We start from the raw sequence: 16546 nt of genomic DNA on the forward strand, positions 1-16546 counted from the left end.
GAAATTTCTTACCGGCGAGCATTGTTTTTCAGATCTGCGAACTGCCAGTAGTCGATGGGGGCCAAATCTGGCGGATACGGTGGATTTTGGAGCAATTCAATTATTGTAGTTTTTTCCATTGTTTCGATTGACTTGTGACACGATGCAATGTCTTGATGAAACAAATATTTTTCTTTGCCGTATGCGGTCGTTTCTTTGAAAATTGAAACATGATTTTGTGCGATATTTTTTATGTTTTCTGGTGTTACCGCTTCATTTAGACGTCCACTGCGTTCTACAGCATAGGTGGTCGTAGAGACACGTTAGAAGTAAAAAAAACCAACGTTTTACTTTTGTTTCTGAATGAGCGGAGTCCCCATAACACTTTTCAAGCCATTGCTACGCTTGAACGGTATTTTTCCCATCAAGGAAGCAGTGTAAAATTAAATCACGAAATTACTTTTCATCCATTGTTCTGAAAATAAAAAAAAGTATCGTCACTCTTAGTACAATAACTCACTAACTAATGAATACAACTAAATGAAATTTTTACAGCTTTCAAAGGTTAGTATTAACTAAAAAAAACCCGGGACTTTTAAGCCCATGTGTTAGAAATGAAGAATAGCAGAATTTATCAACCTTTAAAAAGGTACATACTAACAAATTCCACTACGTTTTCAATTTCCGCGTAATGTCATTCACCCTCATTCTTGTTTACGTTCGTATCGGCAATACGACGGGTGCTTTCGAACGAATACGAATAAGCCATTCTTGTTTGCCACAAAATATTCAAATATCAGTAAACTTCTTCAAATAAATGTTAAACCATGATGAAATCAGTCCAATTCATGTGATTAACCATATGCGAAACGCTAGAATGTATGCCAGTTTAGCTTCAAACGATACGTGTATTCGAACATCATTCGTACGAACGAAAAGTCCCATTCTCGTCTACGGACGAATAGACGAAATGCCGTGGTTTCGATTCGTCAGTTTAATGTTGCGAATCAACCGTTCGAACACTTAGAAAAAAGTTTAACCGATTTCCAACAAATTTATTTTCGAATCTAAACGTGATTTGTAATCAAATCATAAATTTGTGTTTTGCAGAAAACATTTAGAAAGCATAGCAGTATAGTAAAAGGTTGTTTTCTTTCTGGCGAGCCTTCGAATATATGCGCGGTTCCAGGTTTTTGCGCATCAAATTTTACATCTATTAGGTACTTTATGAAAAATACGCTATGGTCAAGCATGCTTTATTTTATATTAAATGCATGATTTTACCAATGTAATAAATATGTAGACTATCGAAAACATGACAAAAGTGCAAGAAGAATGCAACATATTTTTCGCAGATACTACTGATCGGACTGCTATTTTAAACGCGTTTTTTACTTCGCACAAAGTTTAATTTGAAAATTTAATTCACCGACTTAAATAAAATTGGTCCTGAGTACGATATTTATTTATTATGTAGCATTCGTCACTTCCTTGATGCTTGAAATCTTCCCAAAAAAAACTACTGGCTTGTTCGCATTCGTTCGAAAGCATGTGTTCGTCGAATAGTCGATACGGACGTAAGCAAGCATGCCGATACAAAGTCAGCGAAAAAAACAAGTCAAATAACATATGATAGCAAAGATTTTTAATTACTACTGAATCTGTACCAGAGCTGATAGTTTAAAGTTGGTTGGGCGTTGTTTTTATGCATGTACTATGTTTAAAAGTGTGATTGATTCGAACGTAAACAGGATTCCTATCTCCTCTGTGTGACGAAGAGCAAGCAAAATTTCTCCCCTCGCACTGACAACTTCAACGAGAGCTCTTCTCTTTCACATTTATACACCACTGTTGTATAAAGTGTGCACGCATCATGAGCGCGTTTGTTTATTTCCTTTTACCTCTTCCACTGAATCGCACCAAAGTGCTAGAGCATTAGCTAATAAATTCTCTGAGGTGGATGCAGATACTTTCACAGAGGTGTACACGCAGGTGAGCACTCTGGTGTATGGTTTGCGTAGAAGAAGCGCGGGGCACGCAAAATCAGCAAAATAAAACAATTTAGTTCGCTCACCATCACGCGCCAGTGGTCACTTGGGTGTATTTAGACGAGAGCGCGTGTGAGCGATTCATGCGAAGAGAATGTATTTCACTCGCGCCAGCTGCTTTAACCACAAACACACATTTAAATGCTGTCTATTCGACACTGAGAAGATGTGCGCTTTCCTCTTTGTGCGGTGCTTCGTTTTTTGCATCCTCGGTGTGGACAAGAATCTGACTCCAGCGTGTATCACTCTGGTGAAATGCCATCTCTGAACAGGAATACGAATTTGATATACTTTCGAACGTATCGCATACGGCCGTAAACAAGAATGAGGGTGATTATCTTTCAAAAAAGGGTGTCCTCACCCAGTAAAGAATCAAGTAGTACTCCAGTATGCTACACGTTGATTTGAGTGCCACATTTGAAGACAAAAAATAGGAAAGGTCCTAAGTGCAAATGACAGTTTCTTTTTGTTAACTTTCTCTTTTGATTATTACGGCCCTATCGGCAATCCCTCTCTCTGACACTTTACATAGAATATTGACTGAATCCATCAACTTTCGATCCGCACTTTGTTGGAAAATACAGTAATATGCCGTAATAATTGATAGAGAAAGTGAACAAAGAAAAATTGTCATTTGCACTAGGGACCTTTTTAATGTTTATCGAGTTTTCTGGGCTAAACTTGAAAATAATATGTTAAAAGGGTCAAATCACTCTAAACTCAAACAAGATATAGCTGGTTTTTAAACGTTTAGGAGAGATTATGTGAGATTAGCAGATGTAAGCAAGTTTAGAAAGGATTGCGAGAGATTAAAAAAGTTGAGAAGAAATTGTGTGGGATTGAAAAAGTTTAGATTGTGCTGGCTAATCGTTCGAATCGTTCGACGTCTAAAATTTAGTATCCTATACTTTCTTTATCATACGTTCGTTACAATCACGACCATAGGTAGATTCTATCTACACCGATTTCTCCGCTGCGTTCGACAAGATTAATCATCACATAACAATCTCAAAGTTAAAAAGACTAGGATTTAACGGGTCATCAACCAGAATTGGCTTCACTCATTTCTTAATGGTCGCGAAATGATAGTGAAAATAGGAAACTGTACAACTTTACCATTCGTTGTTACCTCTGGAGTTCCTCAAGGAAGTCACCTTGGACCGTTTAAATTTTACTTTATCTCAACGATCTAAATTCTTCGATCAACTGCATGAAACTGTCGTTCGCCGATGACTTCAAATTATTTCATGTCATCAAATCAACAGCTGACGCAGAGTTCCTACATGAGCAGTTGAATAATTTGACAAACTGGTGTAATATCTACATAATGGTTTTGAACCCCTCCAAATGCTTCGTCATCCCTTTTAGTCGCAAACAGTCTGTAGTCAGTTTCGACTATAATATTTCACAAATTGTTCTGGAACGTACATCATCTGTGAAGAATCTTGGTGTCCTCCTGGACTCTAAGTTAAATTTCAAGGAGCACATTGAGTTTACTATTTCCAAAGCCTCCAAACTGCCATGATTCATTTTCCGTATTACTGATTCGATGATGTACCGCCGTAATCTTAGAAACTATTTTAGATTAGATGAGTCCGTTTGCCTGAGTTAGAGTTAGCTGACAATTCTCTCTGGAAGAAATTTATCTTGTTCACCGATTGATTCAATTTTGAAAAGGATCAGTGTAAATAAATAACTTCACCTTTTGAAATCTCGTTGGAAGAAGAAATACACCAAATACTTCAACTAATGGATCATCCTTAACTAATCGAAACCAAATACAAATAATTTGGTGGCGGGACAAAATTTCGATTTCAGCCCCACCAAACTTTTCGTGTTCTTTTTGGGTCCCATAAAAACTATGCAAAATTATAGTTCAATCAGTGAAACTATATTTTCGCGCCCGATGTTTAAAGTTTGTATGGGATTTAGCATTAGAAAATTGAATTTAACAAAAAAAATAGGCAGATCAAGCATAAACATTTCCTCTGTTCCTTATCTCCTTAATGTTATCGATGGAGATCGGGGCGGCCGGTAATGGGTCCTACCATGCTGTTGGAATGTTCAATCTGATTTGGAATAGAATAAATTCCCAATAACATTGCAATCCAAACAATGACATTTATACAAGACTACTACAAAATTGTCCTGACTCACCGATGTATGCTGCGAGAGGATTTATTTGCTTAGAGTTTTACTGGCGAGAAGATTGACGAAATCAACCAACAAACATTTGGTGAAGCATTTCTTTTTTGTTCTAATCAGATATTGAAGTTCTATCGATTTACTGCATTATTTCTGTTACATTTTACTAGTTACTCAAATTCACATATCATTGTAGTTCTAATTTTCGCTTGCTAATAATCCGTCCATTTCGATTTATCAGATGCTCAAGAGTTTGTATAATATGTCTCGTAGTTAATAAGTTAGTACTCCAATAACGTTCTGCCATAGTTTCATCGATTAGTATTTGTTTTTTATTTTACTTTTACGATAGATGCTTTTCAATTAAAACCACGAGCAGTAAAAAACAGATTATGATTAAACTGTAGAGTTTCATATTCAAACTAACTTACATCTTCTTTGTGGTAATTTTTGTTTGTTTAAAGGTTGAAACCTCTGGGAGTAGTTGATTGTTGGTAATTGGCGATTGTGACTAATTGAAAATGACATACACATATGTTTCCGTGATAAAAACACGAGAACACTACAAATAAAAGTTTAGAACCTGAACTAGAAGGTTAAAGGGCAGTCACAGTTTCATCTTTTCTTGCACTTCTATCTGCTGGTGACTAACTCAATATGTGAAAGCAGCGCCTCTCTGCGGCAACCATTCCTAGAGTAGTTGTAGCTCAAAAAAGCGGGATTACGGTTTCTGCCTTCACTAAGTTGCTCGGCAACGGAACGGGTTTCGGTCTTTGGAATAGTCGTTTTTGTTTTCTCTAGTATGACAACATTCAATGCGTTTATATATTTCTCTCTGAATCAGCGAAATCTTGCTGCTAGTTTATGCTTGCATATGATATAAAACAGGACGCGCGGTTTCGCGTATCTTGACTTTTTTTTATATAAAATTGAGTGTTTGTTTCCGTGGGAACGTTAGTTTATTTTCTTCTTGAGCTAGTTTCTTAATGCCAACATGATTTGCCACGAGATTTTGTTCAAGTTTTCAGTGGTTCTTCGGTTTGATACATTTTCATTTCGTTAATACTGCTTACGTTCATTTTCGATTAATTCTGGCTTTCTTTTAGTGCTAAACACTTTCCTTCTCTATTAGTAATGATTATCATTTGAATGGTAGCCTTCTAGTTTTTGTTTTTCATTGTACCACCAACTAACCTCCAAACGCAGGATTTCATTTACAGGGACTAAATTCTCTACTATATCCGATGAGCTCGTTTAACAGTCTGGTTAACCATTCATTCGGTAGTAAAAGTACGTTCAGTTAATTTGTTTCAAACACTTTTAATAGTTTTCATATTGCATATTGTTTCACCTCCGCGTTAAAATGCATTCGTTTTGAACCAAACAAGTATGGATGTAGAGCAAAATAAAGCATTTGACGTACAAAGCATTATCAGAAAAACATCCTAAGTCCATCGACCATAATCTACATTCGGTTCGGTTAAAAATTTCAGATCCAAATGTTTGTCGAAGAAATAAGCTCTTTGTACTGTATACTAAGACCGTTTAAACTAGCATTCGGTTGCGTTTGCAATTTAAAAATCACAAGACCTGTTTTGATAATCAGAACATTTGGCAAATGGCAATCGTTTCAACAGATTGTTCTTTATGACCACACCAATATATGCAGATTTTGCATTACATGGGAAACATTTGAATGTGTATGTATTTTGAAATATAACTTTTTTTCTGATCTGCTGTGCTTATTTTTGAGACAGTCCATTTTGTTTGAGCAATTACTTAGCATCCAACTAAATCATTTATATTTTATAGGTTTCCAATTCGTTTTTGAAGATAAGTCACGTTTCCATCTTGTGCCGGAATATTTTGTTCCTAGTTTGTGGTGGAATTTGCTTATTGTGTCCATTTAACGATATTTAATTAGTAACTAAAACAATGAATCAAGTATGCATCATTCCTTCCGGAATCCGACAACCATAAATCGAATTCCTCTATACTTGTGCCTGTGTTTGTGTGCGTGCATTTAGTCTAGATTTGTGTGCTGCTAGCGGAAAGTGATTCGATGAGTATATGGTTAAACTGCGCTCTATTTCATACAGTGAAAAGCAAGTAACACCCGTCTGTGTGATGTGTGTCATTCGGTTTGTTGGTTACTACCGTCTTTGTTGTGTGCCAACTAGAGGTGAAATAGCGTTAGGTTTTTATTTTATTTTAGTGTATGTATGTCTTTCAAACGAGCCGGAAGTACATGTTTGTTTGCCTAATTTGTTATTTCCTATAAAAACCGGCATTCTCTTCGGGACCACTTGCTTGTGTGTGCTCTAAAAAGTAAGCTACATATTCCATTTACTATCACATCCCCGTCAGTCGTACAACTGGCGAGTGACAATAAGCTTAACCTTTTGGTTCCCTCTAAAGTTTTTTTGTTTGTTTTTACAAAAACACATATGAGTTAATTTTGTTATCTTATTTTATATCTATGGTTATACATTGTAGCAATGTAGCTTTCTTCATCTCTCTCTCTTTTGTAATCACTAAATTATATCAATAAAAAATCACGTCGATTCAATAATGCTACTAAACTCTAAAAGGGAAGAGGAAATATTTTAACTAATCAAAAAACAATTATTTACAGAAATAATTTCTCTTAAAAGTAACCTAATCAGTTATTAAAATAAATAACAAATCATCGCTGCATTTGAGTGTCCGGCTAAAAATTAACATTGATGTACGTTAAAAGCTCTTATTCCGTCTTCTGCGGCTTACTCTGCATTGAATATATGGGCAGGTATCTTTTTATCATAATGTTCTCACACAGAAATAAATGTCGAGAGAACTTCCCTAAACGTACTGGGAGCTAAAATCGAAGGATGCTTATGTTTTCATTTGTGCTATCGTATGTAGTTATTCTTTTGTTTTACAACAGCCATCGCACATTTTCTAGGTATGTTTTGCGCATGTTCTTCCATTTCCGAGGAACTCGCTATTGTGTAAAATTCGTGTTATCATGTTCAACCGTTTGCTTCCTTTTTTGTGCAGATGCTATTTTTGTGTTCTATGACGTTGCTCCTGGTGCAACCGTTGCCAGCGGTAACTGAGACATCTATGGGAAGTAAATCTTCACTTCCACACTATCAGCTTTCATTTTGGGCCTGGCTTATTGTAACCGTGGTTTGACTAGACGATAGCAGCTTCTCGTTGAACGGGACAGGTTTCTCGCGAGCCGATTGTTTCTTCTGCAAGAAAAAAAGTAAAATTGTTGTGAGTCATGTGCTGTTAGATGGAGACGATTGATAGTTTGTAATATACAAAGTACTGTTCGTTAAGAATGATTCATCCAACTCAGGTTTACTGTAAGAATATGATTTTGATAACAGTTCGGCTGAAAAGTTCGTATCGTTTAATAGAAACACACATTTTTTTTGCCAAAGTTCGTTTTTATTATTCAACATAATTGCCATCAGAGGCGATACTGCGATTATAGCGATCTTCCAACTTTTCGATACCATTTTTGTAGTACGATTTGTCCTTTGCCTCAAAATAGGCCTCAGTTTCAGCGATTACCTCTTCATTGCTTCTAATTTTTTTACCAGCGAGCATTCTCTTGAGGTCTGAGAACAGGAAAAAGTCACTGGGGGCCAAATCTGGAGAATACGGTGTATGAGGGAGCAATTCGAAGCCCAATTCGTTCAATTTCAGCATGGTTTTCATCGACTTGTGACACGGTGCATTGTCTTGATGAAACAAAACTTTGTTCTTCTTCAAATGAGGCCGTTTTATTTAAATTTCGTCCTTCAAACGCTCTAATAACGCTATATAATAGTCACTGTTGATGGTTTTTCCCTTTTCAAGGTAGTCGATGAAAATTATACCATGCGAATCCCAAAATACAGACGCCATAACCTTACCGGCCGATTGTTGAGTCTTTCCACGCTTTGGGTTCGGTTCATCGCGTGCAGTCCAATCAGCTGACTGTCGATTGGACTCCGGAGTGAAGTGATGGAGCCATGTTTCGTCCATTGTTATATATCGACGAAAAAATTTCGATATAACAGCTCCAAACACTGCTCAGAATCATCAATTCGTTGTTGTTTTTGATCGATTGTGAGCTCACGCGGCACCCATTTTGCACAAAGCTTTCTCATATCCAAATATTCGTGAATAATATGTTCAACACGTTCCTTTGATATCTTTAGGGTGTCAGCTATCTCGATCAACTTCACTTTACGGTCATTGAAAATCATTTTGTGGATTTTTTTCACGTTTTCATCGGTAACAGCCTCTTTTGGACGTCCACTGCGTTCATCGTCTTCGGTGCTCATATGACCAGTACGAAATTTTGCAAACCACTTACGAACTGTTGCTTCGCCCGGTGCAGAGTCTGGATAACACTCATCAAGCCATTTTTTGGTACCGGCGGCACTTTTTTCATCAAAAAGTAGTGTTTCATCAACACACGAAATTCCTTTTTTTCCATTTTTTTTCAAAATAACAAAAGTAGCTTCACTCAAAATGCAATATCTCACAAACTAATAATCAGACAGCTGTCAAATTTATACACGTATCTTTTGAAGGTTGGTACTAACTGAAAATGGTATGGATTTGATTCTAGTGGCGCCCTCTCATAGAAACGATACGAACTTTTCAGCCGATCTGTTATGTAGGGCTTAGCGATCAGCCGAAGATCCACCCCCATTTTTGTATAGAATTTTATTTATTCTAACCGATTTTCACAATCTTAGGCTCAAATGAAAGATCTTATGGTTCCATAGGTTGCTATTTAAATTCATCCGGATTATACTTCCAGTTCCGGAACTACAGGGCTAAGTGTGTTTAAAATTACAAATCGTCATTCAGAGCGACGATGCACTGTTTTCATCCACCAAGTGGTGTAATGATGCATTTCTCATATTACTTATATTTTCCTAAATATTAGTAGTGTATTCATCCAAAAAAATCATTCGAAACTTAAATAAAAACTAGAGAGTTTATTTTGGAATAAACTAACAGCTATGAGTCAAATTTAGAACAATTTTTCCTTTATTTGCATCGTCGCTCCAAATGACATTTCGCAATTTTCAAAACATTTCACCTTGTCGTTCTGGAACCGGAAGTTGGATCCGGATGAAATTCAATAGCAACCTATGGAATAATGAAAACTTTCATTTGAGTTTAAATTAGTGAAAATCGGTTTGGTCATTTCTGACAAAATCAAGTGAGCTCCGTTTTGGAGTCTTTCATCACTATTTCTGGTAGCTCCGGAACCGGGAGCTGGGATCCGGTCTAGCCGAAGTAGGTTGTTCGTGTGACCAACAATTATGCTGAGCCATATTCAGAAGATTTATTTCTTGTTTTGCATTTTGCCTCGATTGAACAATAAATAACAATTTGAAGGTTATGTTATTTGCTGACCACATGAACCGATTTCGGCTGTATCGGTTCCTAGTTCTTGATTCCGGAAATAGTGTTTAAACTTTAAAACAGAACTGAGGAATCAATCGAAAACTGCGCCTCCGAAAAAAAACAGCATAATTTTTTTTATATTTATTTCCTTTATTTCCTGTTTTTTATTACGAAATCATGAATTGACGTCTTATATCAATATGTGTTGAAATTGATTTTTCAAAATGAAAAAATCGAATAATTTTTTATAATCTTTATAACTCTGAAAACAAATCGAATTTTAAAAATCTGCAATTCCTGCAACGTGCAATTTTGCCTCTAGATTAACCTCAATCATTCCAATTTTCAAAAGTTTTTTTCGGGCGAGTCTGCAGTCAAAATCAAACTGTGGTTCGAATATCCCTACTCTCCTTTACTGTTATTTTTATAGGTGCTAGGATCGCTGTTAGCTGAGAAAGGCACATCTCGTTGCACATTGGTTGTAAATGATGGTTTCACTGATGAGAGTGTTTTATTGTAATTTAGTTCTTCTAACTCAGATATAAGGGGGCTGTTTGGGGCTAGTGTAAAAGAAAGGTTAATTGTTCTTGGGTGTAAATTTTTGCTTTTGCTTTATGACAAATTTCACATGTAGCCAGTAAGATAACCGTAGGTGACCAGAGATTTACGATGAAGCCATGTGTCTTGTCCGAAAGTTAGATAAGATGGTATAGCTTTTTAAGACGCATGCGTACTAAGCGCATGCCATTCAAGATACCGGAGTAGAAATTCTTTCATTCTTTTTCGATTGATAGAATCTCTCCGTACTACGACATAGTATTTCGAATAAATTCTCCGCTGAACATAGGTCCACATCTTTCCATAAATTCAATTGTTTAGAATTGTTTAAACGATGGTATGTATGCAGCATTATTGATTTTGTTCAGTAAAAACAAATGCTCATGCTTGAATTAAAGATGCATTTGTTCCTTAAGCTAATTTTCAAGTTCTGGTATCAAAGATAGAATTTTACGCTGCCTGAAGTCAAAAGCGATTGTATTCTTTTGCGAACCCGGATATATTTCGGTAGTCGTATTGGAAAGATGTTCAAGTGGAATGTTTATATCCCTATTCCAACTGTTTCAACTGCCGCTGAAGACCGGAGTATTTCCTGATATGTGGCAATCTTCTTATACGTTTCCAGCGCACAAACGAAAGATCGTCAATCATCGCGATATCACTTCTCTTAATGTATCTCAGTAACACTTTGCCTTTTCCTCGAAACAATAATTTTCCCCTATATTTTGACGATATCACTTTTTCACAGGAAAGCCTGACTAACCATTCAAAATCTTCTTAGCAAAGTGAGTAAGCTTGCACATATTACTTAAAATATCACTAGAAGATTCTGTGAAGATTTTGTTTTTCAAATTTTAATAAAATAAGAAACTTTCTTTGGCTATAAACTAACATAACCTTTTCAATTTGTTATCAGATATGTCAAGGTAATAAGATTCTTTATTTTCTTTTGGCACCAATTTTCACTAGGTCATTTTTCACACTTTCTATATGAGAAAGGCGAGAGTTTTTTGGAAAAGAATCGTTATCATGACTTTGTGATAAAACTAACATATAGGTAAAAATTGAATAGAAGTTTTACATATCATTCACCTGAAAAATATATTCAAATATTATATTCAAATATTATATTCAAATGTGGCAACAATGCACGCTATACGAAATTGAACAAAGCACGCTGCGAACAGATCAAAGCCGGTGGTGTTTTCTGCTTCCCACTGACGCATTCCGGTTTTGCATCGTCATTTTGTATGACGGCTTCAATGTTTAGACACTTATCGCCCTATAATTTCGGAATTGGAAGTCGGATCTAAATGAAATTGCACACTATCTTTTAAAAAAATGAGAGCTTCAATTGAAATCATGATTTGTGCAAATCATTTTAACCATTTCTGAAAAATCGGAATGAGCTTCTGAAGTATTTCTTCAGTATTATCTTTGCTTTTGGAACCGGAAACCGTTGAACAGTAATCCCAAAGTAGGTTTTTACATCCTCCAACTTACAAGATCTGCCAACTAGATGAATTGGCAGGTAAGTTTTATAAAAATGTGCACCTCGTTTCGCCATCACTTGTGAAAAATACTTATGAAATAGAAATTTTTTCACTTATCGCGGTTTTAATAGAGGAACCGGAAGTCGAATCCGGATCGACTTTTCGGGGGCTTTTAAAAAAATTTTAGGAACTTTTATTTACTTCTTAGATTGTGAAAATCGGTTAAGAAATTTTCGAGAAAATTGAGTGCATATTTTTTCATTAGATTCCCAGAGTGTGGAATTTTTAAATATCTTCCATTTACAGTTATGTAAAAATATTAAGTGAAAAATGACCTAAAGCTGACCGTCCGACAATTTTCTGGTCGAGTGCCTGATGCCGACCAGAACGATCATAAGTGATATAATTAATTGAATCGAAAAAACTTTGTTTGGGCATTAATTAGTATAACCTACAAACTGAAATCGTTTCGAGCCGAATTCAGAAAAAAATTATTTCAATTTTAAACATCCGGGTGTCATTGAATAGCAACAAAAGCGTCATAAAACCATCAATTTTAATCTAAAAAGTTGTCTTTTCGAAAATTAAGGGAGTTCCGTTTCGTTTGCGACTCCTATTTATGGCACTTTCAAACCCGGGAGCAAGCACCCCGTATAACCAATAATTCAATAGCGACATATAGAACCGAAGTACCTTTCATTTGGTTGTAAAGCTGTGCAAAACGGGTTTGTCAACTCCGAGAAAAGTGAGTGATATTTTTTTTTCATTTTTCACACATTCTATCTTCTAATCCAAAGGACCTTTCATAGTTAAACGTTTGTGACAGTCAACACAGCAACCTACGAAAAAATTTAGATGTATATACATTTTACAAACGTTTTACTCTGTAATTCTGGGATCGGATGTTGGAATATGAAATTTAATAGCTGCCTATGGGATCATAGGACGTTTCACTTGAATCAGACCCTGTCAGCTTGGAACGAAATCAATCTTCAGTTCAGCAACGCTATCGCACGGCATCACATTCAACATATCATGTCAATTGTATGGGTGCGCAGTGCTGCTATTTTCACGCGCACGTGTTTGACATTTCTCTCCCCTACTGCTATGTACGTGATTCGATGCGGGCACGCCTGAGGGCACCATACTCACAAAAAAGGATGTTGCCAATCATTTGTTCGGTAAATGTGAGAGCTGGATATCTTGTTAATGTGGTGTCTTTGCTTTAATCTAAGTTAGTGAAAAACGGTCATCTAAACTCGGAAAAAGTGAGTTAAGGTTAGCCCGCACTAGACCGATCCGAGCTCTTTTCTGCCAGAGCTGAGATACTACAGTAGTGATAAAAATCTTCAAACTTTCAACTGTACCTTTCGCCGGAAGGGGAAGCATCCTGGCTTTTCGACTACTGGCGGTGCATTGATGAGCAAATCCGGCGTCGGACATTCATCCTGACCGAACACGTTCAGCTCCCGGAAGCACTCCGTTTCGATCATCTCGTTCTGCCACGGTATGGAAACCGAGCCAGTGTTGAACTTCGAGTAGAAGTTCTCATCTGTTGCATCCAAATTAACACCCTTTACCGTGGAAAATTGCTCGATGTCAAGCACGTCTTTGGCATAAACAGCATGGGGCTGCAAATGATCAGTAAAATATCATTATTAACGATGCGAAAAGAAATCAATATTTTGAATACTAACATCGGGGACGAACGGTGGCTCTACAAGTCCCGCTTCCAACCGTTTCCAGTTAATACTGTTGAAGAATGAGTGCAGCTTAATTTCGCGTGCTCCTTGTCGACCACTTCGGCAACCCAATCGATTTTTGACAGCCTTCATTAGTAACTGTTGGCACAGAGATTTGGCATCGTCGCTGAATTTGTGTGAGTATTTCTCAGCGTCCTCTTTGACCCGCCGGTCTACTTCTTCTCGTTTAACTTTTTCCTTTCGTGCCCGGAACGGAGCCTGTCCTTCGATCATCTCGTACAACAAACAACCAAAGCTGAACCAATCGGGCGAGAAAGCGTACTTCTCGTTGTCGATTACCTCCGGAGCCATGTAACCTGGAAATGATAGAAACGTTTGAAATAGTTCGCATCGAAAAAATTAAATTGTCCTACTCACCTACGGTTCCAACTCTCCCCCTGACCATTTCACCTTCGGGAATTTCTACGGCCAAACCGAGATCCGATATCCGTACGTGTCCGTGGTCGTCCAGCAGTATGTTTTCCGGTTTACAGTCCCGATATACGATACCCATCCGATGAAGATTCTCTAACCCGCAGACCACTTCAGCCGCATAGAACCGGGCTCGATTGAGTTCGAACCCAGGGTCACCTCCCATGTTATAGATGTGAAATTTGAGATCACCACCTGGAAAAAAAACGACATAAATAAGTAACTGATGGTCATGTAATCAGAACCGATGATATTTACCATTCATAATCGTTAGCACCAGACAGAGTGCATCCTTGGTTTCATAAGCGTACGCCAGGTTGACCACGAAACGGGAGTTGATTTTCTGCAGTATTTGTTTCTCAATCAGCACCATGGATTCGCCTTTCCGCTTTTTAATGCGCTTTTTCTCTAGCTTCTTACAAGCGTACATTTTACCGGTGGCACGAACCTACAGGAAAGAGAAAAGGTATTATGGAAAAGTTTCAAGGATGAATGAAAGTGAATAGAAGTAACTCTCGAATTTGTGTTGTTATCCGTTAGAATGAAGCAGAGGTGAAAATAAGCCCATTTTGCGTATCAAAATGTGAATCAAGATTTCCGATTGTGAATAAAAAATACGAACACCGTGAATTAAAAAATTGGGTAACAAAACTAAGACCTTTTGAAATTCTAAATAAAACCAAAATTTATCTTCCCAAAAATCATTCATTTCAAAATTCATTATAATATATACAATTAATATGTGATATGAACAGATAATACTGACTATTTTTATTTACTGTGAATCAAAAAATTTGCTTATTTCGACCTCTGGAATAAAGTACATAAAGCTTCGAACAAAACTTTATCATGTCATCGAAAGAACATAGCATATATTTAGCTTACATCAGCTTCATAAAAAACGGCCGCCATTTTGTTTTCTCTCGGTGCAAATTTTTTATTTTAGTTTCGACCATAGTCAATTTGGATACAGAATTTAGAACTGTTTTGCTTTCCGATGATTGGTTTCCAAGAAATGATGACACTCAACAACAAATCGATCAAGTTCGAGCAGTTGTTTTCAGAGCCGCCAGATTGAAAAAAAGAACAATTTTTTTATGAAGTTTAATAGATGTACTTTTATCTTTAAAAAGTATAATTTTTCAATATGGTTTTAAAAACAATTGAATTTAAAAAAAAACTTGGAGGAATAGGCAATGTTTATTATTCTAGTTAATTGCCTAAGGAATAAAGAAAAAAAGTATTCTCTCAACCATTTCTTATAATAAATGCAAAATAACCCAGTCTTCTGTTTGACTACCTCCGTCAAGTTGTGTCAGTTTATGTTAAACTGCATTTCTCAGACAACTGTCTTCCGTGTTTTTTTTAGGTTTCGCCTATTCTATTAGGTGGAGCATTAACATGTTCTTGGGTTTCACCGGGCAAGATGTCAAATCCTACCAAAATAGAATGAAATGATTGTTTTACTGAGAAAAAGGCAGCACGCGTTTTCCCAGTTCCTGGTTAAAAGTCCCGGTCGCGTTGAAAATGTCGCTCTTGAAGCTACAGAAACCGATAACCTACGCAACAAGATATTTCTTTGCTAACTTCGACAGGATACCATGATTGAAAATCTCTGCTACCTTTTCTTTTTCATTTGCCTCATAATATCTCTGCCCAGGAAGCTGTTGAAGGCCTCGATGTTCATCCTTCTGTATCACACAATCCACCTTCTTCAACACCTTCATTTACAGTTTCTGTGATTGTACCTTGGCCGACTTGGTTCGATTATCGCCACGATCTGGAGTAACCACCTTCTTGTAGGTCGACAGTCCAGCGTATTTTTTCACTCTATGGTTGTAGATGACACTGCCAGCTTGTTTTCTCAGATGGAGAGGTTCTCCACACTGTTCGACTGTTTTACTGCCTCCAATTTTCGGCTTCCCTTCCGATCCAGTCTTCCTCACTGTCGACAAACGTTTCTATCGTGTTGATGACAGTTGCTCCGGCCACATTCAACAGTTTTGCAAAGTTGGCGCAGTTCGGATTTTCGCGATGCGCGAGCAAAACTCTGACGCATTGCTGCCATGGCTTCGATACACATTTCTCAACTGAAGAGATAATGTCAAAATAATATTGTAGACATGATGCGCGAGCAAAACTTTGATGCATTGCTGCCATTGCTTCGATACACATTTCTCAATTGAAGAGTTAATGTCAAAATTATATTGTAGAAATGATACTAAACAAACAGAACTTCAATAATAGTACAGGGGTGTAGTAATACACGATGAATAAATCTCATTAAATAATCTCAAAAAATTCTATAAAACTAAACCTGTCGGTTTATTCTTTTAAGAAAATTTCGGAATATTCTTTGCTTTATATGAATGGGAAATGTGACATTAAAAAAAATCTGTTAATTTTACGGACGGAAACAGGTCTGAGAAGAATATTTGTTCCGTTAGTTATAGTTCGAAATTTATTTAACTCTAAAATAGTGCCATATGTGTTCAAGTTATAATAATCCCTCCATCGTTAAAGTCTACCATATATTCTATTGTGATTTATTAAAACTTCATGTGGTAGAGAAAGGCAATGAATCTCAAATGTCGTTACCGAACGAATGATAGGAAATTAAATATACTGAGTGTTGGATATAGCTTGTAGATGCTTGGTTTCGATATAAGGCCGTATGGATACAAATAAAACCACACCGAACGTGGAGTATTAGGGACTCTATTAAATTTAGTTGTTTTCCAAAAAA

General features: G+C 36.7%; 1 protein-coding gene across 2 annotated transcripts in view; it reads right to left on the bottom strand.

Moving 5' to 3' along the window:
* Positions 1-4310: 4310 nt before the first annotated feature.
* LOC131438332 (G protein-coupled receptor kinase 2) overlaps positions 4311-16546 on the bottom strand; it is a 243925-nt gene continuing 231689 nt past the window's right edge. For both annotated transcript variants that reach the window (XM_058608267.1, XM_058608258.1), the window contains exons 9-13: positions 14059-14248; positions 13747-13995; positions 13324-13685; positions 12994-13257; positions 4311-7408 (exon numbers count right to left, since the gene is read on the bottom strand). In XM_058608267.1, the coding sequence (XP_058464250.1) occupies positions 7307-7408; positions 12994-13257; positions 13324-13685; positions 13747-13995; positions 14059-14248 (1167 nt within the window). In that variant the 3' untranslated portion in view covers positions 4311-7306. The remainder of the gene's footprint in view (positions 7409-12993; positions 13258-13323; positions 13686-13746; positions 13996-14058; positions 14249-16546) is intronic.

The sequence above is a fragment of the Malaya genurostris genome, chromosome 1 (assembly GCF_030247185.1).
Source record: "Malaya genurostris strain Urasoe2022 chromosome 1, Malgen_1.1, whole genome shotgun sequence".
Lineage (NCBI taxonomy): Eukaryota > Metazoa > Arthropoda > Insecta > Diptera > Culicidae > Malaya > Malaya genurostris.